General features: G+C 38.1%; 1 protein-coding gene across 1 annotated transcript in view; it reads right to left on the reverse strand.

Annotated features, from left to right (window-relative positions):
• The window catches only part of SPECC1L (sperm antigen with calponin homology and coiled-coil domains 1 like), a 71,531-nt gene that overhangs the window by 40,201 nt on the left and 7,093 nt on the right, over window positions 1-24,237 (reverse strand). The window contains exons 2-5 of the mRNA XM_075434276.1: window positions 15,968-16,157; window positions 10,409-10,568; window positions 7,817-9,450; window positions 5,761-5,968 (exon numbers count right to left, since the gene is read on the reverse strand). Coding sequence (XP_075290391.1) covers window positions 5,761-5,968; window positions 7,817-9,450; window positions 10,409-10,568; window positions 15,968-16,120 — 2,155 coding nt within the window. The 5' untranslated portion in view covers window positions 16,121-16,157. The remainder of the gene's footprint in view (window positions 1-5,760; window positions 5,969-7,816; window positions 9,451-10,408; window positions 10,569-15,967; window positions 16,158-24,237) is intronic.

Raw genomic sequence — 24,237 nt, forward strand, 5'->3', positions numbered from 1 at the left:
ATAATAAATGTTTGAATGGTCAGGAGACAGGTATACACGTTCATACAAACAGATTGATACAGTAAAGTTTTGCGTCTCATTTTCTAACATGAAACGTGACAGTGCTTTTATTTAGTTATCAGGTCTCAGGAAAACCATTAAACCAGGGTTTAGTCAAAGTCAATTGTTCTGCCAATACCTGCCAGTATCTTCCCAAGCAGGCCTACACCTTCAGTACTCCTGGTCTTTTGTCAAAGGGCTTTTCTTAACAATAAAAATGAGGCTATGGCAGGCTAGATGGAAAATAGTAAGCATTTTAAAAATCAGATGTAGCAAATACTAAGAGCAGATTTACACTAATTTATGCTGACGTGTGTATTCAGGAGCCTCAACTATGCTCACAGGAATATTTCAATTTTTCAGCCACGGAATTCCTTTTGGTTTCTTCATCAGAAGCAATTCTTCAGTTCTGCCTCAACAGTCCTAAGTACAGAGCCTTTTAATGGCACAGACAATTTCTTTACAGGAATGATACAAACCTCAGTTGGCCTGAAAACATAACCTTTCAGTCTTGGAAAAGTTGAAACACTAAATTTAGACAGATAATTCTGTATTTATCGCCTCCTTACAAGACTGTGTATTTTAAGATATGTCCAACTGGTCTTTAAGCTTCTTTGAAGATAAGTACAACAGAGTGCTACCATGATATCTAAGCAAAGCTCTCAATTTTTAGCTTCTCTCTGTATACACAACTTGTTTGAACTAAAGTCAGCACTGACATGCCAGCTTTAGGTCAAAGTTATAAAAGTCGCTACCCCTCCCCTCCCTTTTCTCCTTTAAACACACACTAAAAAAACCCCGCTGCAAATTAGATAACTTTCAACAGTGACAGCAAGTCAACATGTCCTAAAGAGCTTCCAGTAGCATTTTGAAACAAAATATAGTGGATGACCATTTTGTCTTTTAGTTCAAAGAAAATGGCTTTTTAAAAATCAAATTTGTTCTACTACTAAAAGCAAGCTATATTTCATCTAAAAATAACCACAAACCAGAAACTATAAATGCATCTAGAGTTAAAGCTTGTGTAATGCCATTGTTTTGAGCTTTTGTGAGATATGAAATGCACCATTAAGTTTTAGTGTATTTATGCTTTGAAGTAAAACACAATAGTCTGAATATTCTGTAGTTACTATAAACAATACAGAGCGTTTTACAGCAGTTGTTAGAAACAGCCTTCCCCCCATCAAGGGGATTAAAAAAAAAAGGGGGGGGTGTAAAACTACCGTATTGCAACTGAATTTGAAACTTGGTGAGAAATTAAGTGATTTCACCTCTTACAGCCTGAATTCAATTCTTCACATTGTGTCACCAATTACAGTCTGGAAAATTCAAGTAGTCAAAATGGGTACACAGGCAGCAATTCTCTGCACAGCGGCCTTGTGATATCCTTCCCTTCTGCAGCCTCACAATCTCCACGCTGCTTCTCTAGCACACACAAACCCTCTACACCTGTATATGCTGCAATTTTCAGTATGGTAGGACAGGCACTTCTCTTCTACCCTTATCCAGTCTCTTCCTTTTAAGGAGCATAGACAAGAAAGAGGACTGAGATGAAAGGAAAAGTAATTATTGTTTAGGGTAAGTGAAGAACAAGGAGACCATTCTGATGAATGAATAGGATAATAAAAAATGGCAAAGCAGCAAGCTGCTTGTGTTTTACCGCAGGATTCAAGTCTTTCTACATTTTACAAAATCATATTGATTTAAATCACAGTTTGACAAAGCCTTGTTTTTTAAAAGGTAGAAAAATAAATCATAGGAAATGCACACTACAAATGGCAAAGAAAAACATTACAACTAGGGCTGGAGGTGGGGGGAAGAAGCTAAGATATCATCTGAATTCTGTAAGGCTGCCTGAGAAAAACTATCACTGTATTGTGTATCTGTAACTCTTACTAGTTATAACTAGCAGTTAGAATTTTTTACTGTGAAATAAAAATGTGCATCAACATTCAATTGTTTAACTTCAATAGTATCTGGGAAAAAAAAAGGGGGGTGGAAAGGAAAAAAAGACAATATTCAGATATGCATAGTAGTTTCAAAACATGACATTACAATTCCTGATAAGCAACACTAAATCAAATAATCCTGACACAGGCAAATCCATAATGGGCATTCTTGCAGTTTTTGTACTAGTTACATTGGTTTGCCTTACACTAGGATAGCATTTAAATTTTTAGCACTGAAATTTCTATCCCAGTATAATCACATCCACAGAGTAGTGCCCACATTACAGTTAACGTAAGAATTATAGCTTCCTTATATAATGAAGATGCACTAATTACAAATATACCAAAGCTCACGAAATTTGCATATCAGTCTTGCTTTTCAGCTCACTGTCAGACAACAGGTCTATACAGCAAGAAAGCTGAATTTTTTTAAGGGTCCAACAGAAAAAAAAAAAAAAGTACTAGTAATTAGAAAACTAACATCCAACTGACTGGAAAAGGCCTAAATATAGTAACATAAAAATTCAGCTTCACAATTGCTGTTCAGATCCTTTTCAAAATGAGATATAGCAGAATTAAAAACTAACACTGTCAGCTCCATAAGAACTATTTATTCACTGGACATTATATGTATCAACCTTCTTGCTCACCTACCCTTGTCCAAAAAAATTTACTGACTTAAACAGTTATGGGCTAAGAGAACTGATAGGTTTAGCACCTATGCCTTGTGCTAAGTGAACAGAGCAAGTCTTTCCAGGCTTCAGAAGAAACATCTGACAACTAATAAAAGTAATAATAAAAGTATAAATTTTCTGCAAATCAGGAGACAATGTTCTCTGAAAAAACTTCCCCACAAACTCTTCTTAACTGCTTGGAAGAATAATAAGTTTCTTTCTTCCTCTTAGTCATCGAAGATGAGTAACGTGACAGCGTGGCTAGCTGACTACTGAAAGTTTTTCAGAGCTGGCAATGGAAACCAGTGGAGATGCCATCTAGTACAGGGCCCGTGCCCCTGCCGGCTCCCCCTCCCTCACCTCCACTCCCATACCCACAGACTGATCGCGACTGCAGCTTGTTTCATCTCAGCGCGCAAGGGAGGACATAAAACATACAGGTTATTTTAATATTTCTTAGACTTTTTAGATCCAATACAGAAGCACTACGCTTAAAACTCCTCATCCTACCAGTAACGAGTTCAGCTGCCACCGACCACAGTTCCTGCTGCATCTGCATGGAGGTCGGGAACAGCCTGTAGGTTTTTAACCGACGCAATTGACATCCTAGTGTCCACATCAGAGAGATCCCAGTTCTTGCAGGCAAAGATATTAACAACGAAAGTGTGTCAGTTCAATATTCAGACTAGTGTGAGAAATGTTTCATTATATGTTCGTTATGCTTGGGTTTGGTGCTTGGAAAGGCCACAATGAAGTGTGCCCCAAGTACCAGTACTAGAGCATCTCACATTACTACTTAGTGTTGATTAATCATTAAACTGAATGAACACTCGCTACCTCATCTATGAAGCATCTTTCTCCCAACTGTAAGTCTCTCTTTTGTGAATTCTTTAAGTGATAATTTTCCATCACTTATCACTTCTCATTTATCAGTTGTCTTGCCATCACTTTCATTTACTCTGTAACTCTGCTGTTTGACTAAATTTCTCCTTAAGGGGCGGATTAGATTTCCTCACAGTTTAAAATCTAAAAGTTCATTAAAAAATACTTTTAAGAATCTTTATTACGCTTGGTTATTTAGGCTGAAAAAACCACCACCCCTCTAACTAGTGCTTTATAATACCTAAACCTACACTAAATTCTCGACATTTAAAAGCACAAGCACTATACATTTGGCTGACAGAATGCCAGAACTGCCCAAGTCTGATCAGCATACGATAACTTACTACTACTACTAAGATGTGCTTTGCTGTCACTTTTAACACAAATTATTAAAATTCTGTCTTCCACATGTTGTATGTAGCACCTCCAAGTCCTGGATTTTCTGAGATGCTGTTCTTTGCTGTCACTGCTTAGAGGCTACCACCAAGAAACTCCTGCACGAGGTTTAACTATGAACCCACAACGAACAGCGTTTTAAAGCGGTCAGAGAAAAATATTGACGTTTATACTATTTTTCGGGTGCCGTCCCTTCTTACTGCCACTAGATGCCACTCTCCTTCCTGCCTATAACATACTGATTTTCTTCCGTAAAGGATCACACCAGGCCATCAGCTATTACAGTTCAATTTTCCAAACTATTTCAAGAGCGATGAGTGACAAAGACTGTCAGAATTTTTACTGAAAATTTCTGCCTGAATTTTTACCAGTTTAAGTCAAACATCTGATAGCTGTCTTGTACCCCCAAAGCAGAAACATCTAAACATTAGAGCTGCCTTGTAACCAGGGCTTATTAGACAGATACTTAAATGTTTACTTGACTGCAGTGCTGGTTTCTGTACGAATGTATTTCAGATAACGGAAAAAACAATGCAAGTAGAAAAGTGTTCAACCTTTTTCAGACTTTGCTACAGAATTACTTCAGGAACAAAGTCAGAGCCACCGACCATGTGCCTCAGTTCCTGCTCCCAAGCAAATATATGTCTTTGGTTTTGGAACAGAGTTAAAAAAAACACTGCAGAATAAAAACCTAAAGCAATTTTGTAAACAGAAACAGTGATTGTCTTTCAAGATAAAGAAGGGTTGCTTAGGCAAACAAAGCTGACAGCCGCATGTCTGAAGATACTGAGCTCCAGTTGAATAAACAATTTGTTTTGCATAAGGCACTACCTTTTCTTGATAGCAGACCAATTTAAAAACCCTTCTATGAATATTTCCCTTGCTGTTAAAAGGGATCACGCTTTGGTTTTTTTGCTATCTTGTTTAGTCTTTGTATACCACAGAAGAATAGCAGATATTTGAATTCTGTAAGCAGCACTGTGCAAATACAGCTTGCCAGGGTACAGTTGCCCAAGTTTTTATTTAGATGGAGACTAATTGCAGAATTCCAGCCTGAGGTAGGAATGTCTGAGCAGGTCTTGGAGATCAGAGGGAACTAAGGCACAGAGAGCTAGACAAGTATACAGTAAACAGGAATTTCATTACAAGCCCAAATAATTCCTTGTACAGTGGCAAGAATTAACAGTTAAAGTTTTATTTTAACTTGCTTGAAGTTTGTTGGATTCATTTTCTTGTTCACAGATCAGTTTCATGACTTCAGCAAATCTACACAGAAAGAAATATATAACACATCCACATGGCCAAGTCAGCTCTAACATTTTAACTTTCAGGGCCTTCATTCACCCGTTCCTCCACTAAAAACACCTTTCCTCAGGTGGGAGAAATCATTAACTATACACATTCTCAGGCTACTTGATAACTCCTAAAACCAGGGCACTTGAAAGAGAGATAATTCTTAAAAAAAAGCAGCACCAAACCACTAAAATCAATCATCCAGTCTCCAAAATGCACACGGAGCACACTATTATTATGCCTGTAATTACATGTTCTTCTACCTTGAAAAACAACTTGAAAACAACATTATCAGATGTGATATTTATTCTCAATTCACAGGTTTTCATTCTCACACCAACTACTACCAGAACTGGAAAAGCAAAGCCAACTTGATTTTTTTTTCCCCCCTAGTGTATAAGGGTTCTGCAAAGCCCAGTCTGACTGGAATTCAAACATACGAGGGACATATTTTCACTATTACGGCATTCTACTTCAGCTGTTCCTAAATTATCATTTCTCTCACAAGAGAAACTCGTAATACTTACTCTCCAAATCAGATATGATCAGATTGTCATGAAGCTTCACAGCACGATGCTGCTCCACTTCATCCTCCAACTCAAAGATAGTTTCTTTCATGTCACTTCTCTCAGTCTCTTTTTCATCCAGTTCTGTCCGAAGTTTTTCTAGAGTCACATTGAGATCTTCAATTTGTTTCTTGGCTTCTTCTTGGAACACTCTGTATTCATCTTCAACCTGAAAAAAAACATATTTTATCATAACAAAGCTGGCTGCATTTTCAAACACACTTACAGTTTCACAACTACCATACTTACAATATATTTCTGTAACCATAAAAAAGTATGGGACAAGAAGTCACGCATAAGCCTTTAAAAGTGCATTGTTTTAGTGCAACTATTTTCCTGAGCCAGAGTTAAGCTCTTTTATTCCATGCTGAATATATGAGCATTCCCCAGCTACTCTAACAGCAGTATCTTGTATTCTAGTGAAGCAACAATACCATAGTACCAAGGCTGTGATTTCATGAGCAGCTGATCCAATTTAACATCTGGCTGCCGTGATAAAAGGGGGAGGTGGTGGGGGAAACTCTTTACCCTTTCTTTCTCTTGCCAAAAAAAAAAGCCTGCTCTCCTCTGTGCATCAATTTCAGTGCTTGGTGGATCTGTGAGATGACTCATTTCCTTGACCAAGTAGCAGGATTCACATTTGTGTGTGAGATGTGTTAGTGCGTTGAAGTAGTTCCCAGAGGAGTCTTACAAGCTATTGAACTGAATTAAAAAAAACAAACAAAAAACCCAAAACCCCCAAAAGTACCAAGGGAAGGAAGAAGTAGTAGACTTCTCCCTTTCAGGAGCAGCAAGGCTATTTTATCCTGCCTCATGAAACTGCAACGTAAGTAAGAAGCTGGGATCAGAGGCACAGTAACGTTAACCCAACAGCAAAAATAGGGCATCAGAAAAACAAGAGAAATTAGGTCATGGCTTGGGGTGCGTCAACACAGTCAAGCACCGATTTTAATAGACAAAATATCCTGCTTTAAAGCATCTGTTTCAGTATTTTTTATTTTAATGGCGCTACTGAATAACTATTAATTCCCTCCCCCTCTCCCCCCCAAATTAAGGTTGATTCTAACTGGCTGGTCATCATAACTAACATGCTGATTTGCAACTAATATATAATTCAGACACTAAATTTGGCATAAATTTACTCATCAGGAAGATACACCTTTAAATGCATACTTATAGTTCTTAAATAAATTTTATTATTCTTATATTAAATTAAGGTAAATGCTTTTACTAGACAAATCAGTTATATTTAAGTCAATACAGCTGTTCTAGAACTAGAAATGCACATTTCAATCCAAAACCCAGTCAACACACAAGCTGCTCCTGGATGGATCATTAGTAAAAAACCTATGTGTATCTGCCATATTTAATAATAATTGTTTAAAAGGTTACAAAAAATTTTGTTTCATTTAAAACTAAATTATGTATTCAGTACATTAAATTTGGTCAAATCTCAGTCTATCTCAAAATTAGTATTTTCTTGAGTGGAGAAAGAAGACACTTTTCTGCTTTCTTTATCATAAATTTATTCTAAGATAACTGAACCAACCTGAATAAGCTGAAACTTGAAAATATTCTCTTAACACCTGTGAAAGGTTCTACAAGTCTTCAACAGCTGAGTTATCACCTCAAACTTTAACTCCCAGGACATTCTCAGTGATATCCCTCTTCCACCAGTTTGGCACTAAATTAATAAACTAAATTTAGCACAAAAATCATATAGTATCTTAAACACTGTTTAAGTCTGGCCCTTGAAATAAGTTGTGGAGTTTAAACACCAGCAATTTTAAAGTAACATGATAGGTAACCTGTGGCTGAATGTATCCATGTATTTTTTTTTTTAAAAGGCCTCCAACATTTTCATAACAAAAGTTAAGAGAAAGTAATCAATCCTAACACTACTGCAATCTAATTAACCTCATAATTGATCCTTTACTTCTAAATGAACTACAGTGACCAACAGGAAGTCATGGCATACATGGGATGTCAAAATGCAACAGTTTGTTTTAAACACTACCTTAGCAATGGCATCTTGCAATCGATTGGCATCATTGCGAGTGTGTGCCAGCTCTTCTTGCAGACTACTGGCCAATGTCTCTGCTTTTTCTTTATCCAGCCTGACACTCTCCAGCAAATCTTGTATATCTGATTTATCTCCAGAGTTGTGTATAGAATACAACTCAGCCACTTTCTGCTTTTCATGCTCTAACTGAGCTTTCAGCCTGTTCATCTCAATCTGGTCACTGGCTACTGTGGCTTTGTACTCCTCTAAGGTAGACGCTATCGCTGTTTTGCTTTTCTGCTCCGACTCAATAATCCGTTCCATGTGGTGATTTCGTTCTTTTAATGCCCCTATCATTTCTTGGGCCTCCTTGTTGTCTTGTTCTGCCATCTTCAAAGTGTTGCTCAAATGCTGCTGAACACCTAAGAGCTGCTCTCGCTCAAACCGAGCATTCTCTGCAAGGTCCATATAACGCTGCTCTAATTCCATGTAGCGACCACTTTTCATATCTTCATCAATTACATATGAAATATGGTGTTCGTCTAACAGGGACCGAAAATACTCGATCTGACGACTGAAGTGTTCTAACTTGTCACTTTGCTGGCACAAAGACTCCATAAGGATTACTTTTTCCTCTCCAAGTCTTTCGTTTTCGCTGTTTAGCTCTTGTGTTATTTGTTGCAAATCTGCAAGCTCTTGAAGTGTGGCTTGGAGCTCTTCGGCCGTACTGTGTTGATTCTCTTCCATCTGATGTATCCGTTCTGTCAGACAAGCTACGGACACCTCGCTTGCGTTGCCACTGCTTCCCTTCCTAGATCTTTCTATACTTGGTACACCTTCAGACTCTGAAGACGATGGAGCATCTAAGGCATCATCGCTTGATGTCAGTGGCTGATAAACTTCACTGCACTCACTGTCTAAATTATCCATGGAATTACTATGTTGGTTGTCCATCAAAGTGTTTTCATCCTGACTTAACAAGTCTTCCATTGATCCAGGAGCAGAACCTTCCACTGAAGACGTCAGAGTACCCCCACCATCACTGTGGTTGCCTGCTGTAATCTCTGGACTCAAAGACTGATAGCCAAAGAGTTTTTCAGAGTTGTCCAGCCTTTGTTCCAGAGAAAAGCCTAATGCATTTAGTCTGTCTTTTAACATTCGATTCTCATTCTTCAGCTGGTTGAGCTCTTCTCGGATGGCAGTGTTTTGCTCCTGTAACTGTAGCAATGTAGACTCTACATCAGTTGGCTGATGAACAACAATGGCCTCTTTTTCTTCAGATTTTTCATCACCTTCAAGCTGATCTTCGTTCAGTCCCAGCTGAGCACGCATATCCCTTAATTCATTCCTCAGATGCAAGATTTCCACATCTTTAGTTTTTGCTAATGTCAAAAGATCATTCACCTTTGCTTCCAGTGCAGCTTTGTCACTGATTTGATTGTCCGATTTGGACTTGCTCATTCGAATATCTGATTCTGGATTGGTGCGACTACGGGAGCGTTTTGCCAGTACCGTATCATTGGTCCCCTGTCCAGTCAAAGGCAGCTTTTTGCTCTGGCTTAAACGAGAACGATCGCGTATTCTTTCTCTAGAAGAGCTTGACTCTTTATTTCCAGATGAAGCGCTACGCTTAGTTGTGGAACTTGTACCTATATGTTTTTTGAAAGTTAGGAACATTAATTTAAAATACAGTATCTGTAACAGAAGACTGCATATTTTATATCAGCAATACACTGGTTGATTGTCTGAATCACAACGGTAAACACATTTCATAAAATACATTTAAACATTTGTACAACCTTAATCATGAATCAGTGCAGTTATATTTTAATTGATACATGCTTTACCAATTGCTAGGCTTCACCAGTATTTTGAAAATGAGTTAGACCTTAAAGTTTAACATTTGCAAGTTTCTTTTTTCTGTCATCAACAGCTTCTGATAATTGTACAAAAACTGGAGCAGTGCTATTCCTACAAGTTCAAAAAATTGTCTTTTCAGCAGAATTGAATGCAAGCTTTTACGTGATGAATTGCATATTATAATTCTGCAAAATGAAAGTTAAGTTTTTTGTATTTTCATCTCATTCCATAAAGATGACGATAGATTATTACTGCTTTATTTCCAGATGCTTTACAGCTTTGCAAGCATTACTGAATCCAAAACATAGCAATGGAAGGCAAAAGACATTTCCATCCATACCGATAACACACTAAATTTCACTTTTCTGAACAGTTTCTGAAAGCTCTCTTACTTTATTTCTATTAAATAATACGGAATGTCCAAAATGTTGACTGCAACAAGTTATCACATCTTAAAGATACTGTGCTTGGGGCATGGATTTTTTTTTAGACAAATCTATGATTCTCTAGATTAATTACATTATCTAGATTTATATAATTGTTGCATAATCAGTACTGAAGATATTCAAACGAACTCCCTCCAAAAAGGCAGTTACATTATTAAAAAAAAGGAAAAGAGCACAGGAGGTGTTTGATCTGATCACAGTCTTACTGACCACTTCATTAGGCAGCCTGGATCCTTAATACGTAATAGGAAAATAAAAAGCTACCCAGCCACCATTTTTAAGGATTAATATATCAATTTACCTGCAATAGTTTTGGGTTTATTTTCCAGACTGTTCATGGTTGTCCCTGAAGTTGAAGATGCTGTTGATACACAAGTGCTCTTCTTTGCCTTGACACCATTGGTTATTGTCACTCCACCGCCACCAGCCATCCCTGCTAAGAGGTCATCATTACTCTTAGTCTGAAAGAAAGGGAAGAAGCAGCTTTAAGACAGCTGGCTGAGAAGTCTGCATAGCCAACATTTCTTCTGTTAAAGATTCCATCAGTTTAAGTACATACTTGACTAGTCATGTGTCTATGCAAGAATGTTGAAAAGTATAATTGCACTGCACTGTGCAGAGCTAGTAAGCTGAAACTGAACTTCAACTCCTTACATACGGTTGACCACAGAAACCAAGTCTTCTCTCTCCCACGAAACATGATTAATGTTTCAATACTTCTCAGTTTTGACGGAAAGTATGCTTAAGCATAAAAATGAAGACAATTCTTCGATAATTAAACCACCGACTACTAGGAAACTAGTATAATGTCTTTTAATAGAATACGATCAAGCGTTTTCTGGTGGACAAGTTCACGACAAAAAGACCAAACTAAACAACAAATATCAATCCAACATTAATAAAATACCCTTTCTAGCTCAAAATACTAAGCCACAAATCACTAGAGACTAAGACAGTATTCGGGGGCTGGGGGGGGGAGCCACCCTCACCATATATCCTTGCCTTGTTTTCATGCTCTTTACTATGCACTCTCAGAGATGGGATATTTGTTTGACTTCTTTTTTGACCTTGTATGATCATTCCTGAAACTACCGTTAGTCACAGAAGCTGACTGGAATGTGACAAGGCAGTAAGCACACAAGTCTTAAGAACTGGATTCCCAAACAGAGAATACATCTTTCAGAATAAAGCAAACTCCAGAAATACTAAGCTCTTCAGTACTAACTGGCAGACTTCACAACTCTTTAAAATGCAATTTTTCAAATGGAGAAACAATCAAAATATGCTAAACACTCTTCCCTTTGTAATGACAAGAAAAATTAAAAGAAAACTGCTGTGTTAGCAGCATTACTTAAGTAACTGTATTATTCAGATGGATAACATTTGAAGTCTCAACCAATATCCTAGCTGGAAAGGTAGTGCTTAGGACTTAACCAGTTGCTTTACATCATGACTCTCAAATTCTGCAGGTTTATAATCTCTAGCTCCCATACATATTCATATTAAAAACTATATGCCAGGCATTACGATTCTACACATTAAGAATGAAGGTACACTTGCTTAATTAAAAAAAAAAATTGCATCTCACTATTTCATACAGTTTCTTTTTGCAACTGCGAATTTCAGAACAGTCAGGAACACTGATCACAATATTGTAGAAAGGACACGGATGGGATTTTGTGCTAAGTACAAAGAGCAGCTACAAAACAGAAGGGAGCTTGGGAGGGGAACATATTTGTTCTGCGTGCAGTTGTCAGAAATACAGATAATTTACAGATAGAAACAGGTATTTGATAGGGTAAAATCCTCTAGGAGAAGAATGTTTTTATTGAATCATGTATAGCCTTCTAAAAAGGTTTAAAAAAGTCTGGAAGAAAATACATTATTCTTAGGCTCTGGTTTGATGTGCATATAAGCTGGCTTTTCTGCTAAGAAAAAGCCACTGTTGTTCTATCCCACTCTTCTCCGTGCGCTCACACACTGTGCTGTGTAAACGGAAGCCTCTTCAAAGGGCTCCTTCCTCCCAGGAGCCAGATCTGCTCCTTGATCTGCTATGTCACAGCCATGCAAAACAGCAGATGCCATCCAAGTACCAACGGGAAAATAAAAATGTTGGGGGGCTACAAACTCGGCAAAGCCCACACTACTTGTGCAGGGGGAGGAAGAGTCGAGCACAAACTACTACTGTACGACAATCTTCCGTTAACCTGTAACCTGATCAGATTTCATAGCTAATCAAAACTAATTTTGTGGGCACGGGAGTAGAGGGAGAGGGAAACAACCTTGTGATGCAACTGTCACTTAAACCAAAGTATTAAAAACAGTGATTTTCTGTTTTGCTGTTGCTACTGAATCTGCCAATCAGTCGGCAAACGTGATAGTTCAAACAGACTATTTGCTGTCACCAGTTTTACCTTGTCGAAAGAGTGGGGAAATCAGATTTAGCTTTTAGACATTCCAAGTACACGTTATCAAGCCAAATAGGTCAAAATGTGACTCAGCTTTAAGAAAAAAAAAGAGCTAAGTAAAATACACACTTTCTGACATTAGTCACCTCCAGGCCTTGCTGAATAAGGGAATTTAAGACAGCCATTCTTCTTCTGACTTACCCATAAACTATCTCTAGCCTAGGTTGGAAGGCACTACCTCCTCTGCAGCCAATTAGTAAACAGTTTCTCAAAAACTGTAACGCTATACTCTTGGCAAAGAAAACTATTTAGCAAAGCTTTGGGAAAATTACAAACCAGCAGCTCTCTTCATGCTCCACAATGGAACAAATCTTGACTAAAAATCAAAGTATTTTGGTAGCGTATATTTTTAATGGAAGCAGAATCAATGTCATATGTTTGTTAAAGAGCTTTTTGCTCAAGAAAGTAGTTTCTCCCATTTACTGAAAACAGTGCAATCCTGCTTAGCATCAAAAACCCTACATTAAAATACAAAAAAAATAGAAAATATCATAATTAGAAATGCTCATCCAGACCTATTTTCATTTTCTATGAAAAAAACCGCTTTATAATTATACAAGTCATATTCTGTTTCCCCCACCTTTCTTTCAGTGCAATGAAACTTGAATGATCACCTCTACAATCTATTTCATCTTAGTTTCTAAACATGTGTATCCTATTTACTGCACCTCATTCAAATCCCTTTATATGCACATACAGCTAATTATTCCTGCCTGGGATTTTCTCTGATGCTTGCTGTTGCTGCATTGGAGTGCTTCAAACATGAAACTTCATAACAACCTGTAATTAAGTTATTGCGTTTTGCAAACCGGATACTGAAGCCTAGACACATGAACACTGAAAACACATTCTAATTTATAGTATTCAAATATTGGTGTCCAAGTCCTGGCTTTTCAGGGACATTGCATTTTGCAGTTCATTTGTACTATGTACAGCTGCCATCTAATTACAGTTGTGAGTGTTAGCATGATCACAAGCTCATTAGTTAAAGAAGTCAGAAAATAATAATCTTAAAAATAAGAATACACTGTTATTTGCAGATTATTTTTCGACAGATTAAAAACTAGAAGTGGCTAGCAGTTAACCTGCTGCTGTAATAACATGTGTGGAGTGATGGGTTGCTGAATATTTACAACAGTCCTGGGCAAAGTGGGAGCCAAAAACCTACAAAAAATTAACAAAAAGGCATTCCGAAGCAGACTGACAACCAACTCCTGGAACAGCGTTCAGCTGTACAGAAGGGTGGGTCTCACAGTTTCTTCCTGTGCTTCCATTGTCTGCACGCTTGGAAAACTCCACAAAAAAGGACAAATCTATAGAACAATGCATAGTGAAAAAAGCCCACACAACGCTGAACGCCAGCCTATGGTTATATCATGAAGGAGATAGGAAAAAAACCAGATTAAAAAAATTATTACTGACTGAAAAAAGATTGGTATAGCACTGTGTGTTTTCCTACTCCTCAATAGTGGCCTTTCATTCAATAGCCAACTCAAAGTTTTCTGTATCTATACGCACACTTGCTTTGGAGACCAAACAGATTAGTAAGCTGTTGCTTAACAAAATTAGTAAACAACAAAATTAGTACTTAATGTCAGGTTTTGGGGCTTTTTTTTGGTCAAGGAATATTAAATTTAATTCATAATACACACATCAATTCACCAAGTCTAAGAGAAGATCCTACAACCACTACGAGGAAAACAATGTGCCAAATGCTTAATCAACAAGATAAAATATAAAACTATAGAAAAAATTATTTTTAAAATAATACAATTTGTTATTGATAGTTCTTTCAAGCCATTAATTATAAACGTGATTTGCCAGTAAGTCAAAAAATTACAAACAACTAACCTTCTTGTATAAATATGGAACACTCAAAGAAGGTTAGAGTCGTCATTATTATTAAGTCACAAATTTGGCACAACAGCAGCTTAACAAGACATCCAACTGGATGAGTAAGCCTGGCTGTAACATAAAGCTAAGTCTCTAGTAATTAAGAGAAAAATTTTAATTCCACCTCAAACATACAATTGTCATAAATTCTAATCCTACACCCAAACATAGCCAGAAGTGTTACTAATATAAGTAAAATTGTGCTAGTATACTGGGTAAAATTTCTTCAATGTTAGATCATCCCTCTTCTTTATCTCACTGAGAGGGTATGACATCAGAAACTTGATAAGTAAACTACAAAGGACTCCTGTTTCCATATTCTTTGAGAGGTTTCTAGAAATACAAAATAAGTAGCGTCAACAGCATCAAAAGATAACTTAAGAAAACTGCAAGATACACTGGGTGGCAGAGGAAAGGGGGGAGCACTGGGAGAAAATCTAGCTGAAACCTGGCTTGCAAGTTCATCAGCAAAAGTATTAATCATTCTTCCATAAAAGAAAAGCAAGAAGAAAAGAGAGCAACGACAACACCTTTTGACTTCAGTAATCCTGCATAGCTATTGCAGAGAGATATCAACCCTTCTCACTTCTTTAATTTCAGGTCTTTATTTGCCAGTTTTTTAAATGGCTTATCTGGCTTTTTGCAGGTGACAGTGGTTTAGGTCCCAGTTGCAGACATCAGTTCTTTTCCTTGGTCTGTTCACTTGCCCCAGGGCAGCGGCAGTGCCCCAGCTCTCCATATTGGGCAGCAGAAAGGCAAGAGAGGTGGGTCCAGCCATGCTTCCACGCCAGGAGAGGGAGGCAAACCAGGCAGGCTCATACCATCCATCCAACCCAGATGTGTTCACTCCCAGGTGAAAACTCCACACCAGCACACCTTGGTATGTCTTAATTTTCTTGGTTGTTGAAAACAATATGCTCCTACATCTACTGCCCTGTTTTGCTAATATAAGAGAAAACTTCTACCTTTGAACTTGTTACAGGAGCAAGAGTCAACTTGTGAAAATTCAGCTCAAGCAGTACTTCACACAAAGCGAAGGCCAACACAACTAGAAGAATGCAGCTGCACTGACCTGACACGGATCACTGATATCAAAAAGTTTCTCATGTTAGATAACCTCATTAGTTCTTTTTTCAGAATTAGTAAATAACTCCTATCAAATCCCATCAGTCACTGACACACCATTGAAGCATGACACGACACTACTAATAACATTCATCAGAATCCAACTTCCACTCTGCTCCTTTTGCAGAACAGCCAAGTTCTGCAAACTACACCGCTTTCCAGCACATCACACATTGTGGTATGAAAAATACCACACGAATGCCACACAAGGTCCAGTCACCCTGCCCAGTGCTGTGTAACTATGCAAACTCCCTTCAGTTACCCCTACAACAAACCTTTAGTCTAAGCTGCGTTAAAGACACACCTTAGAATTCTACTCTTTTTAAAGCTTTATTGTGAAAAACAAATAATCAGAGTGTACTGTTGGTTATTACCTTCAAAAGAGATGCTGCTGTCCCGGTTTTGGAGAGTTTTGTTACTGCAGACACTGAGGAGCCGTTTTCTGGTTTGGCTTTCTCAGTTGCTTGAGTTTTATTTACTCCAGGCACTTTGGGCACTGAGCCAACACTCCTGCTTGCTTTCTTCATTCTGGGCTGTCTGTTTATGATGCATTTACAAACAAATCTACAAGTAGAAAGAAAGAAATTTTAAATATAAAATACAAATGAAAAGCAATGTCTTTTTAAAAGAGGCTCTATTTAAGACCAGAAGTCCAGAACAGCAGTAAAGACCACAAACAGAACACATGTGACCGACCAATGCTATTTGCTTTTTTAAAAAAGGAATTTTTACCATGAACTAAGCAATTCCTCCAGCTCCACTCCAAATCTTTTTTTTTTTTTTCAGTTCTCTTTCCACAAATGGCACTGAACCAAGGATATTTTATAAGTGACCCATGTTGCCGAGTTCACTCGTTAGCTAGCAAAAGAAAGGCTTATTAGGGCAGCAATGTTCTTTATTTCTAACTGTGGGAAGGAAAACACCGTGGGAGTATTCAGGCAACAGCCTGACTACCAACAACACTGGATCTGAAAAAAGATTACCACCATCTTGGTAACTAAAGTACCAAGAGAGTAACAGCAGTTGCAAATAAAAAAGTGTTTCATAAAAGTTAAAAGAAGTTGAAAAATTCAGATTCCCTGAAACTATTATTAAAAATCATTTTAATAAACACCTGGGATTTTACAAAATTTAATACTAGTCATATGATCATGAGCATTATCTCCGAGATGAAACCAGAAGTAACCCACAGCGTTCCATGGTCCGCAGTCAGGAAACTTCAGCATCTTTACCTTGCCTTCAAGCTTTCTCAGAAAGCAGACAACTGTCAATACTGTCATTCCAATCACGAGCAAATAAATAAAACCCCGGAAAACAAAACTGACTTTACTCAAACTGGGAGCAGCTGCAGCAGACCCAAACAATGCAGTTATCACAAAAACTACTAATTCTTGAAGACAACTAAAGAAAGGGCAGACTAACCGATAGCCATAATTTGAAGCAAGGACTACCAGAAAGACTAGACACGTCGGGATCATCTTCTCTCTTGCAAGACTGAGACAGTTGGCAGCTGTTTCCTTCATCTCCCCTGAGTCAGAAGACACAAGATAGACGACTAAGAGGAGGAAACTTCCACTCCCCTTTCTGTCTTACAGATTCTGGGTGGAAGTAAGTGATCAGGTTTATCTGAGCCCAGTATCCTGCAGCTGATCAGAAACATGAAACACATCTAGTTGTCTCCATCTCTTAAAATGCACGCTGATGATTGCATGAGAAGTGCGACACAGAAACAAAGTGATCAGGAGTACTAATTAATTTCAGCTAACAAAATTAACACCACACATTTACACACACTCCTCCTTCCCCATCACCACCTCAGCTGCACACAAGTGTATTTCAAGTCTGACTGACAAAAGTCAGTAAAACTCCAGGAGTTTTGCCTCCTGAGACCCCTACGTGCTGTTAACAGAAGCAACAGGAAGTTTAATTTTAAGACACTGAAAATTATATGTTTATAGCTTCCAGATTCCCTTTAGCTCTGAAAGCTGGCGTGAACAGACACAGAAAAGTTTGTTTGTTGTTGCAGTTTCATCATCAGAATGTCAAAAATGCACCGGTCCTGCCATACAGCTACTAGTAATCAGAACGCCTTTACAGAAGATTAAATAACTGAGAGATAATTTGAAATGAGACACTCCTAAGAAAACCAAAACCCAAACCAGAAAAGCCCCATGAAGGCAATATGTTTGCTATACACACACAATTTTAAGTGTTGCAACTGCCTACTAGATTCCAGAAGCAGACACAGCAGCAGACCCTACCTATTTACCAGTAGGACCGAGTTGCCACACTAACATTTCTTGCCTTTTTCATGTTTACAAGTTGAAGGCTTACTTGTGCTTTTGATCTTATTCAATTGAAAATTAAAACTGAAAAGACCAAAGAGGACAGAGTTGTTTAGTAAAACTGGCATCATTACTATTGAATGATATTTTTCTACAGACTACACAAAAAAGTTGCCCACAGCATGCTTGAGAAATATGAATTTTCAGTGTGCAGCTTGTCATGAAGCTGACTGCATTTAAAAAATTACCTCAAAGAAAAAACTACATTCTTGCAACAAATCCAGTAAGTCAGAATCATAGCTTTTTGACAGCTTATACAGCTAGAAATCCAGTGTCATAATGAAGGTTAGGGTACTGGCAATGACACGACTATCATAAATTTGGGCGGAGCTTGATGACCTTGTCTGGCAATGTAGGTAAAGCGGTAGCTCCAGCTGGCCTGCAGACACCCAGCAATGGCCATTTGCAGTACACATTTATCAAATCTACAGAGCACATTCATCAAGTCTGACATATAAACATGCCAGATACACACTGCACACACAATCCTTGCATGCACAGTAGAAGATCAATACATCTGGGATCTGCTTATTATAGCAAGTCATATAGTAACATAATCCACCGGGTGTATAATCTCAAAAAGAAATACAGGCTAATATTAGCTTTTGCAGTACAAACCATTTATGCTCTTACGAATATATCACAGAGGTCATCAGTGACAAAAGACTCTGTGAAGTTTCTCACCCATAATCGATCTTATTTAAAAAAATGCATGCTTTAGAAGTGTTCCTGAAAACATGCAACAGTATTTGCTTCAAAACAGCCACCACACAGCAAAGTGGTAAACAAGTGACACTGAACAAAGTAATTAAGTATAATGCTCACATTTCATCACATTATTACTTAAAAATATCCATAAATTTGACACTGAAAAACACTATTTGTGATTTACTGAAACTCCAAGACAGAAATTTCAAAGATGCTTGGAGGACAGGGAGGGTTAGGTACTGCTGTTCCTGTTTTTCTTCCAGAGAAACTAAGCCCTAGTAGTTACTTTCTTACTGAAAGAAGATAGTGTAATTATAGTTTAAAACTAAGAACAAGATACAAATGAGTCCAACTTAACTTAAAATAAGGACAAGACATTAATTAGCACTACAGGTTCTAAAAGCAGCTGCTCATTCAGGCTCTTAAAGCGAATTTATGACCTCTCAGTGCCAGTTTCTCCCCTCCTGCCTTCTCCAGGAAGGAAAAAGAGGATGGGGTTTCAGCACCGAAAACAGAAAACATCAATATGGTTGAATTGTAAGTGGAAAAAGCCCTACTTCACCCAGTTTCTCAAAAGGCAGATATCACAGATAAACACTACCTTTATGCTTCCAAAGACAAACAACATGTTCCTTAGGAAGACACAGTATTAAGAACCAACAATAAATTTGTCTCTGCCAAACACTAAATTTTAAAATAAGAAATAAAATGTTCACTAGTCAAATTAAGCTTTCTGAAGATTAACGCACAACACTAATAAATCAAAGGAGAGCTAAACCATTAGTTCACTATTGTTTTAAAAAGCAAATACTGCACATAAAACCGTAGTTTATATTTTGCCCTAGGGAGAATGAAAAAATTACTGAAGACTTCCTTCCCTTTACACACAGTTCCTCCCACCTCAAAAAAAGAAGAGGAAAAAAAAAATGATAAAAAAAGAATGAAGTAGAAGCTTACCACTGAAAAGTTGCAGTGGAATTAAGAGTTGTTAACTCCATGAGACAGTCAAGAGAAACTTTTGAAGGTCCCTCATTTCACACTATTAAACGAAATACTCATCTATCAACAGACACAAGACATTACTGGAAAACATTTGATTAATGCTAGCACTACAGTACCAATTATAAAATTAATCAGGATGGAAAAAAGCCAAAACAAGCCCAAAATATCAGATAGAAAGACTGCATTCCTAAACTAAAATGTAACTATTCGCTCTAACCTGTATCCCTTCCCAGACGTCTCTCTTTCCACAGCACACATAGTACAGGAAACAAAAGGGAATCTTGTTCAGGAGCTCTGGTGGAGGCATGTGAAACCAGTCCTGTATTTTATACCAACTGCACATACAACTCCATAAATAATAATTTAAAAGTGTTTTGCCCAATAGCATGGCTCTGCTCTTTACTGTAAACTGATATGATACATCCACCCAGCCAACATGAAATGCTTTCAGGGTTACTCTTACACACTCTGTAGAAACCTGAAAACTGAAAAGGGAGGGGTATGGTTTCTTACTCCGATTATTTAAATCTCACCCACTATTTAATATGACTATTTATGCTAATATCGCAGTCACAAAAGTAAGGCTCAATTACATGAGTATAAAAAACACTTTCCTGTGCCTGTAAGGTGAGAGAGGGTTAAGCAGCAAAGAAGGTATTAGCCTTTTGCCTTTGGTTGAAAATACAAAGTATCAAAAGGTATTAAGCAGTTTTATCTATTAAAAATTTGTGATTTAATAAGAAAATGATAAATAACCTCAGAATTACCTTTTAAGAGTTTCAGAAAAAAAGACACAACTGATGCCTCAAATCTGAGGATACTAAGCATTTTTGAAACATCAAATACCCAGAATACAAAGGAAAATAGAAATATTCACATCTAAGAGCAAAGGAGTCCGTACACTTTCACTCTCTATTTGTACAAGCTTTTTGGTTTTGATGTATTTAGGTTGACAACTGTTGCCCAAATAATTAGGGAATGACATTTTTAGGTCACTTACAGTCCCAAAAGGCAGAACTGTGAAGAAAAGATTATGAAATACAGCCTCTCCAACCCCCCTGTAAAATACGGATTCAGAACTTCCCAAGTCTCTGCAGGCAAGACAGCATAGGCACCAACAACTTAACATCTGGGATATGAAATAAGCTACACACTAAGAGGCAGAGTTCTCCACATTTATAATGTCCACAGCTCAAACCTTCAGCCTGCAAGCTGCACGAGCACTCCAAAACAATGTCTCTTGCTCAATAATTCCAAAACCATAATCCATTAACCACTGGGTTCCAGAAGTCGAGAGCAAGCAGTGCATTTGTTTTCTTGCTTATGATCAAGAGATCAGTTTTAGCAACTTGAAAGTTTGCTGATGCTAGAGGGTTATTTAGGATACCAAACAGGAAACTGCATGGAATCACAGAAGACCCTTATGAGACCAACTGGACAATAAAAACAGCAAATAAAATTAGATGCAGGTAAACACAAAGCAATCTATCTCTTGGGTAAAAGCAACCTCAGCTTCACATATAAACGTGCTCTCAACTCATCAATATTGCTCAGCAAGACTTTGTGCTTTGATTCACACCTTCATTAAACTATCGGCACAGTGTTTGGGAGAAGGCAAAAAAAGCAAAGCAATTCCAGGAATTATTAAAGAAAACCATAAAACACAAACATGGCACTCAACAAATAAATTTTTTGCCTGTCTACCCACACTTTAATTGGTATGTGCAATTCTGGTCTCCCAATCTCAAAAAAAGTGTTTTTTATAGACCCAAAAAAGGTTCAGCAAGGGGCAAAAATACAATCAAAGATATATAATAGCTCCCATGAGACATGTCACAAGGAATATTACAAAAGCCTATCAAATCTTGAATGGCATGGAGAAGGCAGACTGGGACTAGCTGTTAATCGTCTCTTCCAGTACTAAAACTAAGGGCCAAAAATGAAGTTAGAGCCAGGTTCAAAATAAGAAAAAGGAGCCGTATTTTTAATGCAGACTGAAAGAATGCTGTGGTTGCATGAAGTGCGAGTGGAAGGGGAGACTGGACATGCACAAGGTAGAGAAATTCCCTAATGAATGCTAAATAGCCAAGCACAAAGGACTCAGAAACCTCCCTGAGCCAAAAATAATTACAGAGTGGGAGAGCGGTCAGGGTATAAGGGAAGACTTTGGGTTTGTTGGTTTTTTTCCTGAGGCATCTGCTCACAGCCATGGCTGGACCCAGAGCACCAGGTGGGATGGATCCCTGCTCCAGTCAGGGCGGTGTCTGCTGCGTTCTTATGCCATGAGGAAAATATACAAATGTCAATGTTTTACGGGTGCTGCAAGCTTGGAACAACTGCTGCAGGTAGTTATTTACAGAGCAAAGACTTTCCTATTGCTTTCTATCTTAAAAATTCAAAATGCCTTTACAGTTACCCATTACAAGCTGTGGAAGTACAAAAATAAGAATTCTACCTTTAAGTTACGCTATCCATCCACTGTTTTCAAGTCACATTTGCTATTGCTACTTCTCTTTTAAACAGCAGAGAGGAAAGACCAGAGCTTTGGGCAAGAATTGGCTGTTATACACCTAAATGTCTCTACGCCTTCTTTGGAGAAAACTTCAGAGCTGTAACTGCTGTGAGCAATGTGTATCCGTTGCAATGCTTAACATTCCAGACAAGTGACAGGAACATTTACAGAAGAACTCCTAAACTTACAAACTGTGCTCTAAAAGCCTTTTCATAACAAAATTCAATAATGCCGTCTTGTTTTCAAGCTACTACTTTAAACAACCACTATTTCAAACCACTGCCGAGGAAAGAAAAAACAACTGTTCATCAACTCAATCCAACTGATCCTTCCTAGCCTGGGGAATCTGTTCCACACGGAAGGGAAGCACTGTCCATAACTCGGTTTCAGCACTAACTTCTATACTGACTGCACCTTTGGAAGCTTTTCTTTCTGAACTGGAGTTTTGGAAACCAGAACAAAACTCCAGGTAAACATATACCTTATTGGTATCCATCCTAGGGCTCATGAAAAAAATATTCTAAGCAGGCTAAGTACCCTGTAGCACACCCATTAACCAGAGATACTCACACTACAGATGAGAATACCATCCATATTACCATTATATATGTACTGTTTCATTGGTGTTGATAATACACGTAATGAAAAATAACCTTCCATCTAAAGGCAGTCTGTCTGTCCCTTACAGTGCAAGTTAAGATAAACCTCAGCCAGTGGCACATGATAAAGGGAACAGAAGAGGGAATATATTACACAGAAAATTAGTATGATAAACGTGGAGAGGTTTTGGCTACAGTGTCATTTTTCACTCCTTTTGGTGAATTTCACAGTTGCACCCAAATTTTAAGCTGCGCACTAACAGATGATGTCATATATACCTATTTCCTGGCTAGCAATTACACCTCTATGTCAGATTTTAGAGGCTTAAACAAACTTAGCAGAAATATCAACCTTCTCTGTAAAACCCGTATGGTTATATGCCAAAAAAATATAACCAACTCTGACTTTGGCACTGCAGGTCTTCTGAGCAAAAAAAATTTTAACACAATGAATTTCCCAGCCAAAGACTGGCCAGCTTTAAATATAAAAGCAGTTAGTCTAAAAAGTGGTACTTGGTCAGTTAACCACATTAACTGAAGGCGTTGTTATCTATCACCATTCCAAGCATGCTCTAAAGTTAGTGTGACTACAAAAATCAATAACCTTCCAGTTACAAAAATGTATTTAATGTCATATAACCCTAAGTATATACTGTATTCCTTAACCAACAATCAGATTCCCCTACACACACGGAAATTTTCCTTGCACTGCCAGGGAAGTACTTTCTAAATCAGCAACGTACAATTTTAAGACTAGGGAATTTGGCAGAACAGCTCAACAAAAGGCGCACGATGAACACAGCAGCGTCCTTCTGTTTCAAACTGACTAGCTCAGTAGACAACATTTCATTGCAGTGTACTCTGTCTCTAGCACCGCTGTTCCCAAAAGTGCTGGCTGGAATCCGTGACCAGTGGTGACCTTTTCTCTCTTCTCCACTCAAAATGCTGTCAGCTGAACTCTTGTACCAACAACTGCAGCACAGGCTTCTGCTGCATGAGGTTCGCAGGGAGAGGCTGCAGGCAGCCTTGTCTCCATCAGAAAAAGGGGGACAGGGAAAGGACGTGCAACATGCTATTTCAGGAGCTACACCGGCGGCTCCCAGCACAAATATGTTACAGGTAAAACCTCTAAGATAAGTGATTAACTTCGACCAGGTCCCATGTTCATCCAAAACAGTCCATCAGATCTTCAGTTCGTGCAAACCCCAAAAACCCCAAATCCTGTTTCCAGCACGGTTATGCTGACAAATCTGTTCTTACCAGCTACTGACTGACTAACATATTCTCAACTTGAGGACTTCCTATTGCCTGGGTATCTGGAGCTGGGAGGTGACTGGTGCTCATTATGTTCACTTCACCACTGACCTGGTCTGGCAACATTCCTGAAGGCATTGCACCAAAAAAAAGACTAGAGAACAGGAGAAGCACACAGAGATACATCCCCCAAGGACCTTCCCAGCCTGCAGGTGCTTATGGTT

The sequence above is a fragment of the Opisthocomus hoazin genome, chromosome 13, assembly GCF_030867145.1.
Source record: "Opisthocomus hoazin isolate bOpiHoa1 chromosome 13, bOpiHoa1.hap1, whole genome shotgun sequence".
Taxonomy (NCBI): domain Eukaryota; kingdom Metazoa; phylum Chordata; class Aves; order Opisthocomiformes; family Opisthocomidae; genus Opisthocomus; species Opisthocomus hoazin.